The 18,646-nt window shown below is 42.8% G+C and overlaps 1 protein-coding gene across 18 annotated transcripts in view; it reads right to left on the bottom strand.

The window, feature by feature from the left end:
* The window catches only part of AMBRA1 (autophagy and beclin 1 regulator 1), a 175,915-nt gene that overhangs the window by 104,271 nt on the left and 52,998 nt on the right, over window positions 1–18,646 (bottom strand). For 16 of the 18 annotated variants that reach the window (XR_010946047.1, XM_067749210.1, XM_067749209.1 and 13 more), the window contains 2 exons: window positions 11,443–11,529; window positions 6,752–6,931 (listed from right to left, as the gene is read on the bottom strand). Coding sequence is in view for 17 of the 18 variants with exons in the window: in XM_067749210.1 (XP_067605311.1) it covers window positions 6,752–6,931; window positions 11,443–11,529 (267 nt within the window). In the remaining variant the exon portion in view is untranslated. The remainder of the gene's footprint in view (window positions 1–6,751; window positions 6,932–11,442; window positions 11,530–18,646) is intronic. The other 2 variants (XM_067749204.1, XM_067749207.1) reach the window with 1 other exon arrangement.

Raw genomic sequence — 18,646 nt, 5'->3', positions numbered from 1 at the left:
TTCATCTGCATGTATTATGCAAATCCATATTCCTATTGTGCATTTTATGTTAAAAAATAAATACATATCTCTAAGTGATAGCTATCCTCCTTTCCCCCTCTTCCTTCACAGCTGTTTAATTCTTTAAATCCAGATATATTCCATTTTCTTTCTCTTCTCCTAGCATTCCTCATAATAAATATTCATATGTATTTTAGTTGCCCAGAAAGAATACTAATTTTAAAGCTGCCAAGCAATATTATATATTTCTAAGCAATAGGCTCAAAACCCTCAGGAAAGAGCTGGAATTCAGGTAGGCATATATTTTATAAATCTATTGGGGCTCCACAGGTACCAGATATCCTATTCCTAATCCTCAGGAAGTCTCTTCACTTTTCTGAAACTTTTCATTATTCTACCTCTGCTGAGTACAAGGGAAATCCTTCTAAGATAGGTAGTTAGCTCCAACAAAGATCCAAGAGCTTTAGGGCTAAAATAAACTTCAGAGATTATCTAATCTAATTTTACAAGGTCAGACATTGAGGCCTAGGGTAGGAGAGGGACTTGCCAAAGATCAAATGGCATATCAGAGGCTCAGCCGAAACTGGAACGCAGGGCTATTCCCTAGACAATAGTTGTCAGGCTCTGGGGACCAGTGGGCACTAACAGGAGATCCCAGTTCCAATCATAGCTGTTCTGGGAGTCACTTGCTACTTTATAAACTTAGCTCAAAATCAGTTCCAGTAAGAGTAAAAAAGGACTCCGGCAACATTTTATTTGGAGAAGTAGGAAGTGAGGCAGCTGAGCTCTCACACAGCTCAACTCCCCAGGAACATTCACAAACAGGCCCCACTCTTATAAAACACCAAGGCCTCTTATGTCTAATACTTAACATTCAGTCCTCATATGTCCTCATATGTATTTTGCCCACTGTTTTCTAACTGGTTTTCCTGCATCCATATACTTGCCACCTGCCTAACAACCGCTGTCAGAATTCGCTGCCTAAAACACATGTTGAATAATGGCTGTCCCTAGACAAAAACAAGGTCAAAATTTCTCAGCCAGGCACTCCAGGCCCTCCACAGTCCATGTCTTTCCGATCTTATCGCTCAAAGTACAAATACTACGTTGCTCTAACCACAGATGTATGCAGGGTCTCTGAACAAACCCTGTAAATCTTCTGTGTCTGGGCTTTTGCTTAAGCTACTCCTTTGTCTAGAATCTCCTTCCCTACTTCCATCCTCCACGTCAATTCGTTGAAGTCCTATGGGGTCTTCACACCTAGCTGAAACCCATGAAGCCTTCTCACATCTCCCCAAGTACTCTCTCCCTTCATACAATGCTGTCCTGTACTTTAGGGGTACCTTATTACAGTCTATCTTATAAGATATTGTGTAAAAATCTGATGTTATTCCATAGCTTAAAACTCTTCAGTGACTCCCTCTCACCTGCAGGGTACAGTTCTCCTCCTTTGCAAGGCACACAAGACTCCCCAGGATCTGGTACCACTCTAACTCTCGGGGCTCATCTCCTGCTGTATCTTGGACTTTACAACCTGACCATACTTGTCAACAAGGGAATTCTTGACATGCTCCATGCTGTTTCATGTTTCTATGACTATGCATTTATTTGCCTTTCTTCTAAGTATATCTGGAGAAAAGTCCTATTTTAAGACTTTCTCTTTTATAAACCCACGCTGTAAAAAACAATCAACCACCACAAACATCAATTAAATGAAATTATTTAAAACTCTGGTAAAAAGGAAGTGAATGGTTTCTTATCTCATCTCACTTTAAGAACTACTTCTATACAATACCACCACTCAATAACTGTAGCTGGTTGCCTGATCCTTGACTGCTTTGGCAGGTTCCAGTCTGTAAAGAGAACAGTCACTTTACAGCGTGTTCCCTTATAGTTTCTCTTGCACTTCTAATATCAAAGAGATTATGGTCTGTAAGTCAAAGGAAGAAACAAAGGCAACCCCATTTCAGAATGAAGTACACGACTTCTTGCTCTGAAGATCTGCCCCTTCCCTTTCTCGGCTATAAGTAACATATCTGTTATTAGTAGTCACTGACTCCCATAGGAGTCCTGGAAATTTGGGGCATAGAAGAGAGAGCAGGGGCAAGCAAACACTACCAAGGACATGTGACTTCACTCTCCTGGAATTTCTAGCCATGAGAACTTGACACAAGTATATGAGTCTCACAAAGCTGTCAGGATTTCACCTATAGACAGATAAGAGTAACATCATCGGGTTTCTAACATATTTTCTTTGTGTGACTCAATTAAATTTCCGTAGTGGCAAAAGGGCAGATGAAGAATATTAAATTCTGAACTATAAAGGCGAGTAACTTCTATGCCACACCCAGTCAGATGGCAGAACGGAGTGACAGCCTTCAGAACTGTCCTCAGCTACATTATATACCAAGAAGACCTTTTAATGACTTCCTTGCTAGAAGGTGTCTAGCAAGGGGCCCATGAAAGCCTTCTGGTTGAGGCTCCTCCGCACATGTGTATGTGGTACTGCTAGAACATATCATGCCAAACTAAGGAACCAGAACCCATCTTGGGCAACCAGAAATGACTGTCATTCATTTCACAATGAAACGGTTTTGCATATTTGGTCACAATATGGATTTGTGGGTAAAAGGAACCCAAATACAACGAGATAAATTAGAAGAGTTAATAAAACAAATGTAACTGACTTCAAGACACTTCATCTGAAAGACTAGAATTCTCACTGAGACGTTTTCCCCAAGTACAGACCGGTGTCACAACTATGAATGAAGGACTTGTTCTCTCTGTGCTGGCAACAATTTTTAAGAAGTTGAGGGACTTCCCTGGTGGTCCAGTGGTTGAGAATCTGCTTTCCAATGCAGGGGACACGGGTTCGATCTCTGGTCGGGGAACTAAGATCTGCAACTAGGCCCGCACTCTCTGGAGCCCACACACCACGAGAGAGCCTGCACGCTGCAACTGCTAAGCCCACGCGCTCTAAGAGCCCACACACCACAACTAGAGAAAAGCCTGTGTGCTGCAACAAAGAGCCTGCGCACTGCAAAGAAAGATCCCGTGTGCCGCAACTAAGACCTGATGCAGCCAAATTAATAATTTAAAAAAAAAAAAAGAAGTTGAATATAATTACGCAGTGTTGGAGATATTTGTGACTGATCTAATCTGAAGCTTCTCCAGTTCTGTCATTAGCTCAGGGTATCCTTGCCTTGGAAGGCAAAGCAGGTAAAAAATGAGGCAAGAAGATGAACTGGAGATGATTCTAGGATTATAATTACATTTAGAATAACAGATAAAATGAGGAGGGGGGGTGAGGGTAGCTTGAACAACAGTCATAAAGTCACAGGTACCACCTCTTTTGCTGGCCTTAGAAACTACGGGAACACAGCACTCAACCTGGGCTTCATAAAAGCCTCCCTCCCTCTTTCCAAAGGGATGGTGAAAATAAAAATTTGAGTTTTCATTATGCTTATTTGCCGTCTACATTCTAGCAGGTGGTCTGAGCTCAGAAGGAGGCAGACAGCAGGGTCAGGGCAGCCACACCTTTACCCTGCTTGTGAACATCTTTATGCAAAGACAGATGCTGAGGGCTTCAGGACAGACCACCTGACGGCAGGTTTCTGGATGTCCTGTTTGTGCATTTTGATAAACACAGGGACCCTGAAGTCTCAATCCTTGCTGCAGACAGAGACAAATGACAGGAGAAGATGCCTGCCTGGGAAGATGGTCATTAATCCAGACCACAAAAGAATAGAAAGTTTAACCTGATGTTGACCAACCTTCAAACCTATCTTCCCTAGCGATAAATCTAGATAGTCTTGCTGCACAGCAAGCTCATGGAGCAAGGGCTCAAATATGGTTGTACGTCATTTTTAAAGGTTTTTAAATCTGCAGGACACTAAAGTCAGACACTAAACATGTTTGCTCCTGATCTCTAATCTTAGACATGTCTGACTTTGGTCAAGCTTCTGTATCCTTATTTTAAAAAACACAATGAAATGAACAACTATCTCACTGGGTTATTATAAGGAGTAAACAAGATTTTAAAAGACATATGTATATTAGTATATTTATATATACTACAAATGTTGTGTATGTTATAAATCAGTATACATGAAAAATGTGATAGCTGATACCTTTCATTCAATGGATGATGAAAGAGAACCAAAAAAGATGGGATCTGCGTAATGTCTCCCTTTTGTTTTCTGAGGCCACTATACACCTGGATGGGACAAGCTAGAGAATGACAAAATGATCTGTGACTTAGCAAATGGAAGGAGAGTGAAGAGGTTGGAGTGGGGTGGCAAAGGCAAGACCATGCTGTGCTGTGAAGGTGAGGAAACCCAGAAGAAGAACAGTCTCTCTTAATGGTACCCTAAGTGTTAGGATTCCAGGCCATATCTAACTTAATCTGCTTCTCTGTACTTGAAAGAACTATAAATTATGACTGTATAAGCCTGTAACTTTCTTTCTAGTTATCAAAGCTGAGGAAAAGGATTCGGGCAGAGAAATTAAAATGGGCTGGTACATTCCCTAATTTCTCACTTTCTCTCTCCTCAGAGTACCTAGAAATTAAGAGAAGAGGCACAACCACAAGCAGCCCTCGGTTTACAGTAGGGGGAGGAGGGCGGGGAAAGAGACAGAGAAAGAATGAACAGACGGTAACTCAGCATCAACCAGCCGGCAACATCCTTCACTAGAAGACCTGGACTGCTAATATTGAGGTGACTAAACCACAGCTGCTATTAAAAACAAGTTTATAGTCTGCTTCAGCCCCACAAGAAAGGCAAACACCAAGGGGAGGGACTTTCGGAGGGGCTTTAGAGAAACCAGCCCATTGTTACTAACCAGGGAGCAATACAATGGTAAGTCAGTGCATGAAAGGTGAAGAGGGTGATGTAAATTCAGGCTGCGCTGAAGCCAGGGGGAGGCGAGAGCACAGGTGGGCTGTGGGGAGCACAGGGAGGAGGCAGTCTGACACAGGAAAATCAAGGGGGAAGGAAGGGGAAAGGGAGGAGGTGGTAACAGAAGAAAGAGAAGGTAAGATGAGAACAGAACATTTTAAACTAACCCAGAACTCCACTGTGAAGGACAAGTCACGAGGCAAGATACAGCTCAAAGCCATGAGCCCCACGTTTCACCACTGCGAAGAGATAACAGCCTTCCAAACATGCGTGGAGAGAGGGCTATGCAATCTGCACTGACTCCCAGAGCTCCACGGGATTACCGAGGCTTTTCAGCAGCACTAAGTCCCAGCAGCCTTGGCACTGTGCGTTGAAACTGCTTCCCTGAATAGACCCCGGTGCTGGAAAAATAATCATTTCTACAGGGGAACATATTTCCCTACAGGTGTCTGCCTGGCTAAAGGAGTGGAGACTCTCCCTTCACTGCTGTGCCCACATCCATCTTCCCCCAGCGGGGACTTAAGGCAGAAGGACACATCTGAGAGTCACAGAGCAGCTGGGCCCTTCTCCCACCACCCCTGCTCCGTTTGCCACAGCACAGCTGTTTGAGGGCAACCTTGCATTTCTTTCACATTTACATCTTCCTCAGACGAATGAGCCTCCCACTGAGTGTTCCTTCTGCTTCCCAGTACACAACTGGCCAGTGTGTTTAAGGATTGTATCGGGAAGGTCAATTGGTACGAAGGGTATTCCCACCTTCTTGGTCCTCTCTGACAAAGATATTTCTCAAACACTTCATAAAGCTCCACTGCAAGATGGCTCCTGGGGAACTATTCATTCAGCTCACGAAAGAGGAAGGTGGAAGGGAGGCAGGAGCTCTTAAGATCCCAGACCTGACCAGGCTATGTCAAGATGAAGGGGGAAAAAAAAGGAAGATGACTGACAGGCTGTCCTATTCCAGTACTGCCAGCAAAAAAGATGGGGAAAGAAAAATGTTTAACCACCCTTCCCTCTTATTCTGCATGTTTTGAGAATATCAAAATATAGGAATCAAAGCAAGAGCCAAATGTCCAATTTGGTACAAGCCAGGAAAGCTCAGTTTCAAGATGGAAAGAAACACAATGCATGGCTAGAAAGGTCAGGAGCAGCAGGTCAGAGAATGTAAAACCCAGCAGGAAGATTGGGGAGCTTGACCTTGGAGCCTGGGGCTGACGCTGCTCCTTTAGCTCACCCCCGTACCCCAGCCGACCGCTCAAAGAGACTAGCAGAGCAAGGAATCACCTCTCAACCCCCACATTAATCTGACAGGCAACTTCCAAAGGATCCTTACTGGGGGTACAGGGAGACTGAGAACGTTTAGGGACAAGGGAGTAGGACCTCAGAGAAGCAGTGTGATTAAGGGTACTGAGAGAATCTGTCTCCTAGGGAAATCCGAGTATTGTCTTTGTTGTTAATCTCTGTATCTACTCTGCTTAAGAGAAAAAACACCAACCCTCCTGCCTCCCTGATGTTATGAAGACAGTCCACATGAAGCACTTCCACAGTCACTGTTTATGCAAATGGGAAATTAAAAAGTTGCCTAAAGAGCAGCGGCCATTTTCTCCCAGCCTGGCCTGGGGCCCAATGGGCTGTCTCTTCCCAGAGGCTTCAGGGAATCAGCAATGCAACCACCAGAGGTGGGAGCGCCCTGGGCATTTTAACCCTCTGTCCCTCACCCCATCCTATTTCTCATAAATAATAACTTAGGGGTTTGAAGCAAGAATGTCAAACCACTATTGCTCAGACAGTGGCCAACTTGGAAGCACTCACAGCTCGGGAGGAGGGGTAAGAAAGCAAGTTGAATATATACTTACTCAAAGTCCTCAAATTCCAAGTCGGTTCCCTCTACTGATGGACCCTGGTTGTCTGAGGAAGAGGAGGTGGTGGAAGAACGGAGGCGGTTCTGTTGGTAGCGCATAGAACGCTGGCGGATACTGTCTCTCCGTGAGAGATACTGGATCATCCTCTGGGCATAGTATGCAGCAGGAGATAATCTGAGAGAAACAGAGATGAACAAACACAAACTAGCACTAATGTGGGGAATACTGTGAAAGATAGTAAATCCAGCTCTCCCATCACATCTCCCTGCTGAGGCGAACTCTGGAGACATGAAAAATAAACAGCATTTAACTCACCAGGAGATTTGTACTTACTGCACAATATGCTTATCAGACTACCACCAGTGTTTCTGTTCTGAGATAAGGCAAACAGCTGTTTAATCAGTCATCATCTGATCAACAGCTGCCCCTTCCAAGAGTTTAACACTGGACCTTTCTTTTAGTTTCTTAAGGGACCTCTTTTAACTTCTCAGGGTGTGCCCTTTATATAGATTCGCAGATTTTCCTTAATCATCCATATTCAAAATATAAGAAATGAAAGGGACCACAGCTTCTTTCATTTTATAGATGAGAAAACAGGCCAAGAGATGGTGAACCCGAGATGACTAAAGAAGGCATCTTCAGGCATCACCTTCACCAGGACTCCTTTCTTCTCCAACAAATACTTGTAGCTCCAGATTTGTCCTAGCTCCTTAAGTGTACTTCTTTGAACTTCTTATCTCTCCTTTACAGATTATCCAGATATTTTAACACAGAGAAAATATTCAGGATAGAGACTGAGAGTAAAATATACTCAAGAGAACAGAAAATCTAAAAGAAAACAACAGCTTTTTTCTATTTCTTATGACAGAGCATCATAGGCTACGTGGGCACTGAGCAACACAGAAGACAACAGTCACTCTTCTTCTCCCTTACAATGGCTGTTCTCAGTAATTAGTCTTAAAAGACTTAATTTACTTTAAATTAGTAAAAGGTCTATATTCTTCCAGCTATGGTTCACTGTCTTCATACTCCATGAAAATGTCTACTGTCCTATACAATGTGCACATTCCCTTCTTTCTCAAGTTTTTCCTCCATCTTTCACAACGCATATAATTTGAGGCTGTGAACTGAGAAAGTGAGAGAAGAACAGTAACAGAAAAATGTTTTATATATAATATTAAGTGGATTACTAAGAAATTCCAAGACTTAAAACCTGCCCAAGACCTAAAACCTGCCAACTTTGATTCAACAATTCCACTATTAATTTTATCCTACAGAAATACACCAGGATACGAAGAGATATATATATATGCTGGCACTAGTGAAAAACTGGGAAACACCCCAAATGTCCACCAACAGATTAAATAAATTACATCTATACAAAGAAACATTATATAACAATTGAAAAGAATATCCCTATATATGCACAATGAAAGCCCTCTAAAATAAAATTTTAAGTGGGGGAAAAATTAAAGAATGGTATGTATATACTAATATGTATATAAAAATATTTATTTCTGTAATTAGAACAAAAAAATGAAACATAACAATCCTGATAAGGATTCCTAGGGACCTTAACTTCTATAATGTTTGAATATAGAAGGAAAAAAAGCATGCAACTTTTTTTTTTTTTCTTTTTTGCGGTATGCGGGCCTCTCACTGTTGTGGCCTCTCCTGTTGTGGAGCACAGGCTCCGGACGCGCAGGCTCAGTGGCCATGGCTCACGGGCCCAGCCGCTCCGCGGCATGTGGGATCTTCCCGGACTGGGACACGAACCCGTGTCCCCTGCATTGGCAAGCGGACTCTCAACCACTGCGCCACCAGGGAAGCCCACAACTTTTTTTTTTTAATGGAAATCTGGAAAAACTGATTGAGAATGGAAATGGAAATACTTACATCCAAATGGTAGGAAAAGTACAAACATCTTGCTGCCTGACCTTTCATTACCCCTGGACAAAGTAAGCCTCTAGGTAAATCCTCGGTAAATCTACTCACTCAGACCAAAGGAGATCCTGCAGTCAACTGCCTCACGAAACAGGGCTGCCTCTGAAATGCCTGTCATCAGAGGTGGTGTCCTTCTGGCCAACCATCAAGCAGAATTTCCAAGCAGGCCAGGTGACAATCTTTGGAACTCAAAAGTCTGTGTTATGGAACAATATGCTGCATTTGGCACCTCTGAATCCAAATTATCTTTAGACAGTAGGTGGGCATGGGACGTACAGAGGCCTTGGCCAAGATCATCAGAGAATAAGATTTGAAGTTTCAACTTGTGGAACTTTCACTGTCTCTTTGGGCACCTGTTCCCATGCATTTGGCAAGGATGAATCAAGAACCCTAAATTTTCAACAGACAGAAGCCAATACTCTTGAGTTGTTCCTATAGCTACCAAATATACAGAAATCTTCCAGTAGAAATCAATTGTTGTTGGTTAAATTCTCAAGTCAGTCAGAGTAGAAAAGAATGTTAAAAAAAAGTTTTAAGAGGAGAATGAAGATTCTTTTTTTAGAAAAGATTTTGAAAAGTGACCATAAATACACTCATTACTGTGTTGATAGCCTACCTTAACTAATGGAAAAATTATATTACGGTGATAGAGGTAGAAATAATGTTGATGCTGACAATAATAAATAAAGATTGTCCTTTTATGTAGGGGTAAAAATTCAGCACTAGGGGGCTTCCCTGGTGGCGCAGTGGTTGAGAGTCCGCCTGCCGATGCAGGGGATGCGGGTTCGTGCCCCGGTCTGGGAAGATCCCACATGCCGCGGAGCGGCTGGGCCCGTGAGCCATGGCCGCTGAGCCTGCGCGTCCGGAGCCTGTGCTCCGCAATGGGAGAGGCCACAGCAGTGAGAGGCCCACATACCGCAAAAAAAAAAAAAAAATTCAGCACTAGGTAACCTCAATTGTTTAATTTCACCGTTGGACAGGAATTCCCTAAACTACATAACTGTGCATCAATGGTAAAGAAAAATGGATTCACAATTATTAAGTACAAGTACATCATAGCCTCATCTTTTTAGATATCCAGAGGGAAGCTAAGGATCTGAATGCTGACATGTCTCATAAAGGCTTTGACCTATACAGATTATGCAGGGTGAAATCTAAGAGGAAAAAGAAATTAAACAACCAGTAATGAGGTAACAATCATCCTCCTACTGAAGAGTGGATAATTATCAAACTCTAAAAGTGTTCCAAGTGAATATTTTAAATAACTCCTCAAGTTTTCTTCAAGGAAGAATACTTCCCCCTCCAAAAAACCCTTTTTTGTGTTTAAAGGGAAAATGTAAAAATAACACCACCACAAAGTTTGGCCTTTCTGTGATAAAGAGATCTGAGTAGGAATAAATAACAAATTTATTACATGAAAGGAGGACAAATAATGGTCTTTAAGAGTCACCGTTAAACTTTGTCAGGTTAAAAATTCTGGGGATGAGATTCCCATTACTGTCCTAAAAGAAACTGTTTCACAGCAAGAAGTTCTCTCAGGGTTTCAAAGAATTTGATTCATGCAAAATATTTCCTTCTCTTATTTAGGGCTTGTTACTTTCAAATATGACTAGAGACTAACATAAACTTCCTTGTTTCAGTCATCATCTAAGTTGCCTACCTGTTTTAAAGTCATCAATCCCCATGTTCTCTGATCTGCCATTTCTGGGGTACGGAAAAGGAAGTAAGAGGATAACAGGGAATCTTTTCACTAGTATCTCAGAAAGAATGCTCAGTATCATGACATAACTGTAGTAACAACAAAATCACTCAATAACCTTGGAAACAAAAACCTTGGACTTGAAATTCTTAATCTACAGCAAAGCTCATTTAGTCTTTTCTGACCTACAGTGTTAACTTCAACCCCACCGTTATAAATTACCCTCTTCTTTTGGCAAAGCCTCACAATGTGCGGTCTGCTGTTGCTACAGAATGTGCAGGTTATCCCCCTTTCGGATCATTAACAGAATTATTAAGTCCTGCTGTGACAACCCCAAAGGGCTGCTCACTATAAATAAATGTTATATATCAATTCAACACCCCATCCTCAGTCCTGAGTTACCAGTATAAGGTAAAGGTGGGCCTTAAACTCATCTGAATTCTTTTTTTCTTTTTATCTCTTCAAGAACTTTTCAAATGTCTTCTAATGGGGGTAAGGCAAGCACTTTAATAATATGTCAACTTGTTTTATTCAGTTACCCTTTTGTCAGTCATCTCTTCCGTCATATAGTCTCCAAAACTTCAACATCTGAATGAACTTGATTTCCGCCTTTTGATGTTCTAAATTTTCTCTCAAATGAGAGAGAATTGTTTGCTTTTAATTTGTAAGTGATTTCCCTATTAATAAAAAAACTTTTGTTTCCCTTTTGGCTGTCCATCTGAATGGCAACAGCCTCTCTGATGAGCAGAAAAGAAATATCCTGTGACTCTGCCAATGACCTCCTCAGGTCCCTCCTCTAGTGTCCCACTTACAAAAATGAGCCCCAAAGGACAAGGGCTCAGTCATAACCCTCTGTCACCAGAGGCTCTGTTCACTTACCTGTAATACTTCCCAATCACCTGAACCACCTGTCTCAAAACTGTAACTGAAGAGTAAAAGAGCACCAGGACCAGAGAGGCACAGAATGGGGCTTCCAACAGCTTGGCAACCCCAAGGGCAGTCCCTCCCCCCCACCTAGTGCCATTTCTCACTTCGGCCTTACCTCGCTGGGTCTGGGTAAATTGGGTGCTCTCTGGATCCTGCTCCATCATAACGGGATAATGAAATGAGGGAAGACTCCAGCAGCCTCCTAGCAGAGATTAAAAAAATGGCAATAATCCCTGTCAATTACCAACTCAGAGGTCATTCATAAGGAAAAATGGGGGGAGAGATAAATAACATCCCCCTTTGCAGCTAGCTAACACCTCTTATCTGGGATCACACCCTTCCTATAAGCACTTAGAGGTATAAGTAAATGAAGAGCTCCAGAGCTCCCACACTGGATATGGCCATTGTATCATGGTGAATACTGCTCTTCTGTCAGTGCAGTAGAGACATGATCTTATTTCTATTTCCAGTACCTCCGGTAGACAAACAGGAGGTTGGGATCAACATGGGAGAGGAAAATGAGGCATACCAAGAGACTATCACGTAGTGCCAACATTTACCTTGGTGTTCAGTTCCTGCATGTCATCCTAATCCACAGCCCCTTATCTTCTACACATTCTGCTCTGCCCACACCCTTTCTGTGAGTACTCCTACGGCTCTCTTAACAACTGATAAAAATCTCTAATTATATAATCTAGCCCAACTGTCAATTCAATGATCATATGTGTTACACACATATTTTATTGAGCACTTTTTTAGCGCCAGGCAAATACTAAGCACTTCACATGTAGTTCTTTATTTAAACCTCACCACAGCCTGGAAAGGTGAGCATTACTATACATACATGAGATCAATGGGCCTAGAAGTTAAGTGTTTTGCACTGCAGCACACAGCTACCAAGTGATAGCACCAGGACTCCAGTGAAGGCCTGTCAACTCCAAAATGCTTCAAACCACTATGTACATGTATCCAGTGTGAGTCCCAACTAGAATGCAGGTCCAGTAACACTGGATCTTCCCATTTATTTAAGGGAAGCCAAAAAGCTGGACTTTTGCATGAAATCTCCTGTTACATTTTAGCTAAAACATTTTTTTCCTTTTCGTACAGGAAGGGCCAGTTTGACAAACATCTGACAAACATGGCTCGGGGCCCCCCAGTTTGCCATGTCTGCCACACTGCTTCCCAACTCATCTGACAAACATGGCTCGGGGCCCCCCAGTTTGCCATGTCTGCCACACTGCTTCCCAACTCAAATGTGCCTTGGCAGCCAATCAAGCTCCTGCCATAGAAGACGTTTCAAAGGAAGTGGACTCAGAAAGAAATGCATGTTGTTCCTCTCCAGCAGCATTTTGCCTGGCTCTACCAGGAGCAGGTCTCCAGCTCCCTGCTGGACTCTTCTTTAAAGCAGATCTGCAGGATAAGGACAGCAGCTACCAATCTTTTCCAATTGAGTTAATTCAATTCACTCTTATTAAAACCAGCTGGCTTTAGGTATAGTCATGTGCAGTCACTTTATCCCAGCGACTGGCTCACCGAAGCATTTTCCCTAACAGCCTGGGAAAGAGATACAACAGAGGCCCTGTCAACCTGGCTTGCTACCTTTCCCACCCAGGAAAATAACTGTTACGTGATGTTTTGGATCTAGACAAGGCTTATAATCCCCACACTTAGGACAAGTTAAATAGTCCTACCACTGAAGGGAGTGAATACAATGAAACCAATGAGGAAGAGAAGAAAGCAATAAAACAACTTCTCTCTGGTTGAAAACCTGAATCTTCAATGATACCAGTTTACAGCAGCAGAAATGCTGTGTTTCATCAATTCTAAGACACGCTTTCCCCCCCAACGTTTTAATGTGTCTGAAATTAGGATACATTTTATAATTGTGTGACGCAGTTTAACTGGCAGGATTTTTTTCTTTCATAGGAGCACATAAAATAATGGCATGTCTTTGAATCTTGAAATACAGATTATTTGTGAGAGGAAGGGATAGTGAGAGGTACACAGACTGGAGAAAGAAGAGAAGCGAAATTTTGAGAAGAGTATCAATTTAGGCCATCATATATCCACTACTAATAAATTTGTCCTATAGGAATTAGGCGGGAACTGAAGAACAGAAGCAAAATCTGAGAGCAGCTGACTGCCCTGGAACACCCAGAAGCTTCTTCTATCCCAGCGGGTTCTGGAATGAGTCTTGAATTTCATTGAGCCCTGTCGTGTTACCCTCCAAATGTCTGCTTAATAAGCAGAGGCCCTTTGACAAGAGGCACCCTCCAGAGTGACCAACATATATCCTTCTTAAGTACTTCTGCCTGAAAAATGACCCTGCCAAATTAGGAGGCCAATATTACCCACTACTCTGCCAAGGCAGTGACAGTACTCAAAGAAATGAGATGACTTTTTAGAGATGCTGTGAAGGAGATTCTTGAATCAGAAGAGCTTGGTTTAGACAATTTCAATTTTAATGATTCCATTTTATAATCCCGCAAACTCTACTTCCCACCCTAAATTCTTACCTTAGGAAGGCGTCTTAAAACAGTTATACCAAAATGTTTAGTTTTGTCTCTGGGGAGTCCCTGATGAGGTTCTTTTGGAACATATATATATATCCCCTGTGCCTACTTACTAGAATCTGTTGGCACCATTTGCTCCTCAGGCAATACAGTGGACTAGCAAGTCATACACATATGGCATGTTAACTGCTAATACACAAAATCAGGAGAGCCAATTACTGTGAATAGCACCCCCATACACGTATCACTGATGAAACATCAAGTTCTCTACAGTTACAACACAAACACTATCTGAGGGATTAAAAAACACTTCTCCAGGGGCTTCCCTGGTGGCGCAGTGGTTGAGAGTCCGCCTGCCGATGCAGGGGACACGGGTTCGTGCCCCAGTCCAGGAAGATCCCACATGCCGCGGAGCGGCTGGGCCCGTGAGCCATGGCCGCTGAGCCTGCGCGTCTGGAGCCTGTGCTCCGCAGCGGGAGAGGCCACAACAGTGCGAGGCCCGCGTACAGCAAAAAAAAACACTTCGCCAATTGGTGTTGAATAAAGAAATAACGAGTAAATATCACCACCACTCCTAGGAAACTCAAAGAAAGATCTTTCTCTCTCACAGTTAGCCTCCTACAAAAAGCCATAGATGGGGAAATGACACAAGAAAAAGGAATGGAATGGCAGCTGAGCGCTTTCTGCTCTGGCCACCACAAATTTCACTTGACAATGATCAATCAACTGGTTGAGTAATATGAAGTCAGGTAGGACTTAGGATGGGCTCAGACAAGCTTGTTCAAGCTTGAAGCTACCATTTCATTCTGACCTGTTATTTAGAAATGTTTTAAAGAGTCATTGAAGCTCTGACAGAGAAAAAAAAACCTTTCTTTACAAGTTTGCCGGGTTTATTCTCTAAACTAGTGGTGTTCAAGTGAGGTACATCAGGGGTTCTGCTCTTTTGATCCACTGGAGAACAGGAAGAAAATATTAGAACTTTTGATTTAAAATGTATAACCATAATGCCACACACACACACACGCACACACACACAGGTTGCTCAAAAGCCTTTTACTAACAGAGGTTGTTTTTTTTTAAGTCTAAAGGCCACTGTTCTATCAAACTATACACTACTTTGAGAAAATTCAATATTTAATAGAATATAATAATCACAAATATATAAAATACAAAAACTATAAATAAAGGCATAACTATATTCACATACAGGTAGAGCAAAAGAGAGAAAATGATACAGCAAATGTGGTAAAATGTTAATATTTACGGAATGTGGGTGAAGAGTATATGGGAATTCTTTGCACTATTTTTGCCACTTTTCTGCAAGTCTGAAATTATTTCAAAATTTAAAACATCCAATATACAAAATCTAAAAGTAAACCACTGAAAACTAAAGAGAAAACTACTCATTTTCAAAAGAATTACTCACTTCTTAAAAAGAGTTTCTTCAAATAGCAAGTTGCCTCTAAAAAGCAGGTTTGACAAACTACAGGCACTGGGCCAGCTGCCTGTTTTTATAAATAAAGTTTTATCCAAACACAGCCACAACCACCCATTTAAATATTGTCTGTGAGGACTTCCCTGGTGGCGAAGTGGTTAAGAACCTGCCTGCCAAAGCAGGGGACACAGGTTCGATCCCTGGTCCGGGAAGATCCCACATGCCATGGAGCAACTAAGCCCGTACACCACAAGTACTGACCCCACGTGCCTTAGAGCCCGCGCACCGCAACTACTGAGCCCACGTGCTGCAACTACTAAAGTCGGCATGCTCTAGGGCTCACGTGCTGCAACTACTGAGCCTGCCTGCTCCAACTACTGAAGCCGCGTGCCTAGAGCCTGTGCTCTGCAACAGAGAAGCCACCACAATGAGAAGTCCACGCACCGTAACGAAGAGTAGCCCCCCGCTCACCACAACTAGAGAAAGCCCGTGTGTGGCAACAAAGACCCAACGCGGCCAAAAATAAATTAAAAAAAAATTTTTTTAATTAAAAAGAATATCGTTTGTGGCTGCTTTGGAGCTAGGAAGGCAGAGTTGAGTAGACCTAATAGGGAAAGGACTGAAATATTTACTACCTGGCCCATTACAGAAAAAAATCTGCCCACCCGTGCTCTAAAGCATTTGCTTACATAAAATCCCTTGAAAGATAAGGTGGAGTCACTAAGGAATGTAACAGAAAAGGTTGAAATCAAAGTATTACACACTAGAATAAGTTATCAAAAATTAATATTAAGCCCTACTAAAATATAAGTCAATATACAATCCAAGCTGTAAAATTCCTAATATTTTAAATGAATACAACTATTTCTTCCTTCCCTAATTAATACTCTGAATATGTACAACAGTTCCCTATATCAGCTGTACCCTTTGATGACTAGGAAAACAATAAAAAATAGTAGTAGAAGAAAGCTCTGGAAAAGAATAAAGTTGTCAGGGCAGATGAGATGGGTTACCCAAAAGAAAAGAACCTTTGGGGAATTCCCTGGTGGTCCCGTGGTTAGGACTCTGCGCTTCCACTGCAGGGGGCATGAGTTCCATCCCTGGTCGGGAACTAAGACCCCCACAAGCCGCACAGTGCGGCTGGAAAAAAAAAAAAGAAAAGAATCTTTGTTTCAAATTCAATGGGTATCGGGGTGGAGAAGGAGAAAGTTTGGGTACCAGTCTAGACAAATAAATAAGCCAGTAACAACTCTTCCTTAATAAACAACTATATCCTAAAGATATTCTTTTAACTAATTGTCAAATCACAGAGAAAATCAACAAACTAAAGCCAACAAACAAGTACAGACCTTCTCCAATCACTGGAAACAATCAATTGCTAAAACTGTGACCTATATATACTGATAAGGAAAGTTGCTCTTAGAAGCTAAGATGCTGGTGCCCCATGCCTGAAGAGTAATTTCCCAGTCTGGCTCTGATGTCTGGGTGACATCTGCTAGTTCAGTTCAGGGAAGCCAAACCCAAAGGAATAACTCCCTTCCACCTAGGAAATAATATCCAAATTCCTCACCTTGACACCCAAAGCCTTGCAGCCAAATTTCTCATTCCTTCTGTTTTGTTTTTGTTTTTTTGTTTTTTCAGTATGCGGGCCTCTCACGGTTGTGGCCTCTCCCGCTGCGGAGCACAGGCTCCAGACACGCAGGCTCAGCGGCCATGGCTCACGGGCCCAGCCACTCCGCAGCATGTGGGACCTTCCCGGACCGGGGCGCGAACCCGTGTCCCCTGCATCGCCAGGCGGACTCTCAACCACTGCACCACCAGGGAAGCCCTCTCATTCCTTCTGAACATACTATATGCTCTGGTGCAATCGTTTTCAAACTTTTTGGTCTCAGAGTTCCTTTAACAATCTTAAAAAGTATTGATCGTGGGCTTCCCTAGTGGTGCAGTGGTTGAGAGTCTGCCTGCCGATGCAGGGGACACGGGTTCGTGCCCCAGTCCGGGAAGATCCCACGTGCCGCGGAGCGGCTGGGCCCATGAGCCATGGCCGCTGGGCCTGCGCGTCCGGAGCCTGTGCTCTGCAATGGGAGAGGCCACAACAGTGAGAGGCCCGTGTACCGCAAAAAAAAAAGTATTGATGGGGCTTCCCTGGTGGCGCAGTGGTTAAGAATCCACCTGCCAATGCAGGGGACAGGGGTTCGAGCCCTGGCCCAGGAATACCCCACATGCTGCACAGCAACTAGGCCCGTGCGCCACAACTACTGAACCTGCGCTCTAGAGCCCAAGAGCCACAACTACTGAGCCCGCGCACCTAGCGCCTGTGCTACACAACCACAACAAGAGAAGCCACGACAATGAGAAACCCACGCACCACAACGAAGAGTAGCCCCCGCTCGCTGCAACTACAGAAAGCCTGTGTGCAGCAATGAAGACCCAATGCAGCCAAAAATAAATAAATAAAATTTTTTAAAAAATTATTAATGACCCCAAAGAGTTTTAGTTTATATGAGTTTTATCTATTAATATGTACTATATTTGAAATTAAAACTGAGAAAAATTTAATACACAAGTACACATTCCATTGGCCATCAGAGTGATAACCTCATTACACATCATGTAGTGTCTAGAAAACTCCACTGAACCCTCATGCAAGAGAGTGAAAAAGACAAAGAACATCTCAGTATTATAAACATAGTTTTGACTTCAGGGATCCCAGGCCACACTTTGAGAACTATTGCTCTAGCTAAACTAAACACACCCTCACTGTTTCACCTCTATCTTTAGCTTGGCCATTTCTTCTTTCTGGAAAGTTCTTCCCTATCTCTGTTTGTAAAAGTCCTTCAAAGCTCAAATACCTGATTCCTCTAGCCAGACGTTCACCCTTTCTTCCCCCACACCCCGTAGCATCTGAATCCTCTCTTAAAAGGCCTTCTCCCAAGTCACCTGTACTGCAGTTCCCTGTAAGTATGTCGTCTTCTCTCTGCTACTGGACTACAAGCTACATGAAAGCAAGTACTGGGTCCAAGTCATCTTTTTATCCCCATTAAAACTCACATCCTAATTAACACATAATAGGAGACCAATAAATATCTAAGTGAATAAATCAGCAGGCCTAAGTAGACTTGGAAAAATAAGCAAGAAGACATTGCCCCTCACTGACCCTGTGACTTTCAGACAAGGTTTCTAGATGTCCAAAAACTCACACTGAAATTCCTGAAGGAACTAGTTTTTCAGAAACTGCTTACATCACTCTTCATCCCTTCGGTCACTTAAGCCCTTCAGGTTAAAGTGCTGACATAGTTGTCCTGATAAATGCAGTGCAGCCTGGTCCCTAGGAGGCTTGTTAAGTCATAAAGTCAGAGGCTGGCTACTTG

The sequence above is a fragment of the Pseudorca crassidens genome, chromosome 9 (assembly GCF_039906515.1).
Source record: "Pseudorca crassidens isolate mPseCra1 chromosome 9, mPseCra1.hap1, whole genome shotgun sequence".
NCBI lineage: Eukaryota > Metazoa > Chordata > Mammalia > Artiodactyla > Delphinidae > Pseudorca > Pseudorca crassidens.
The sequence above is the reverse complement of the archived record's forward strand: the minus strand, read 5'-3'. Positions and strand labels throughout refer to the sequence as shown.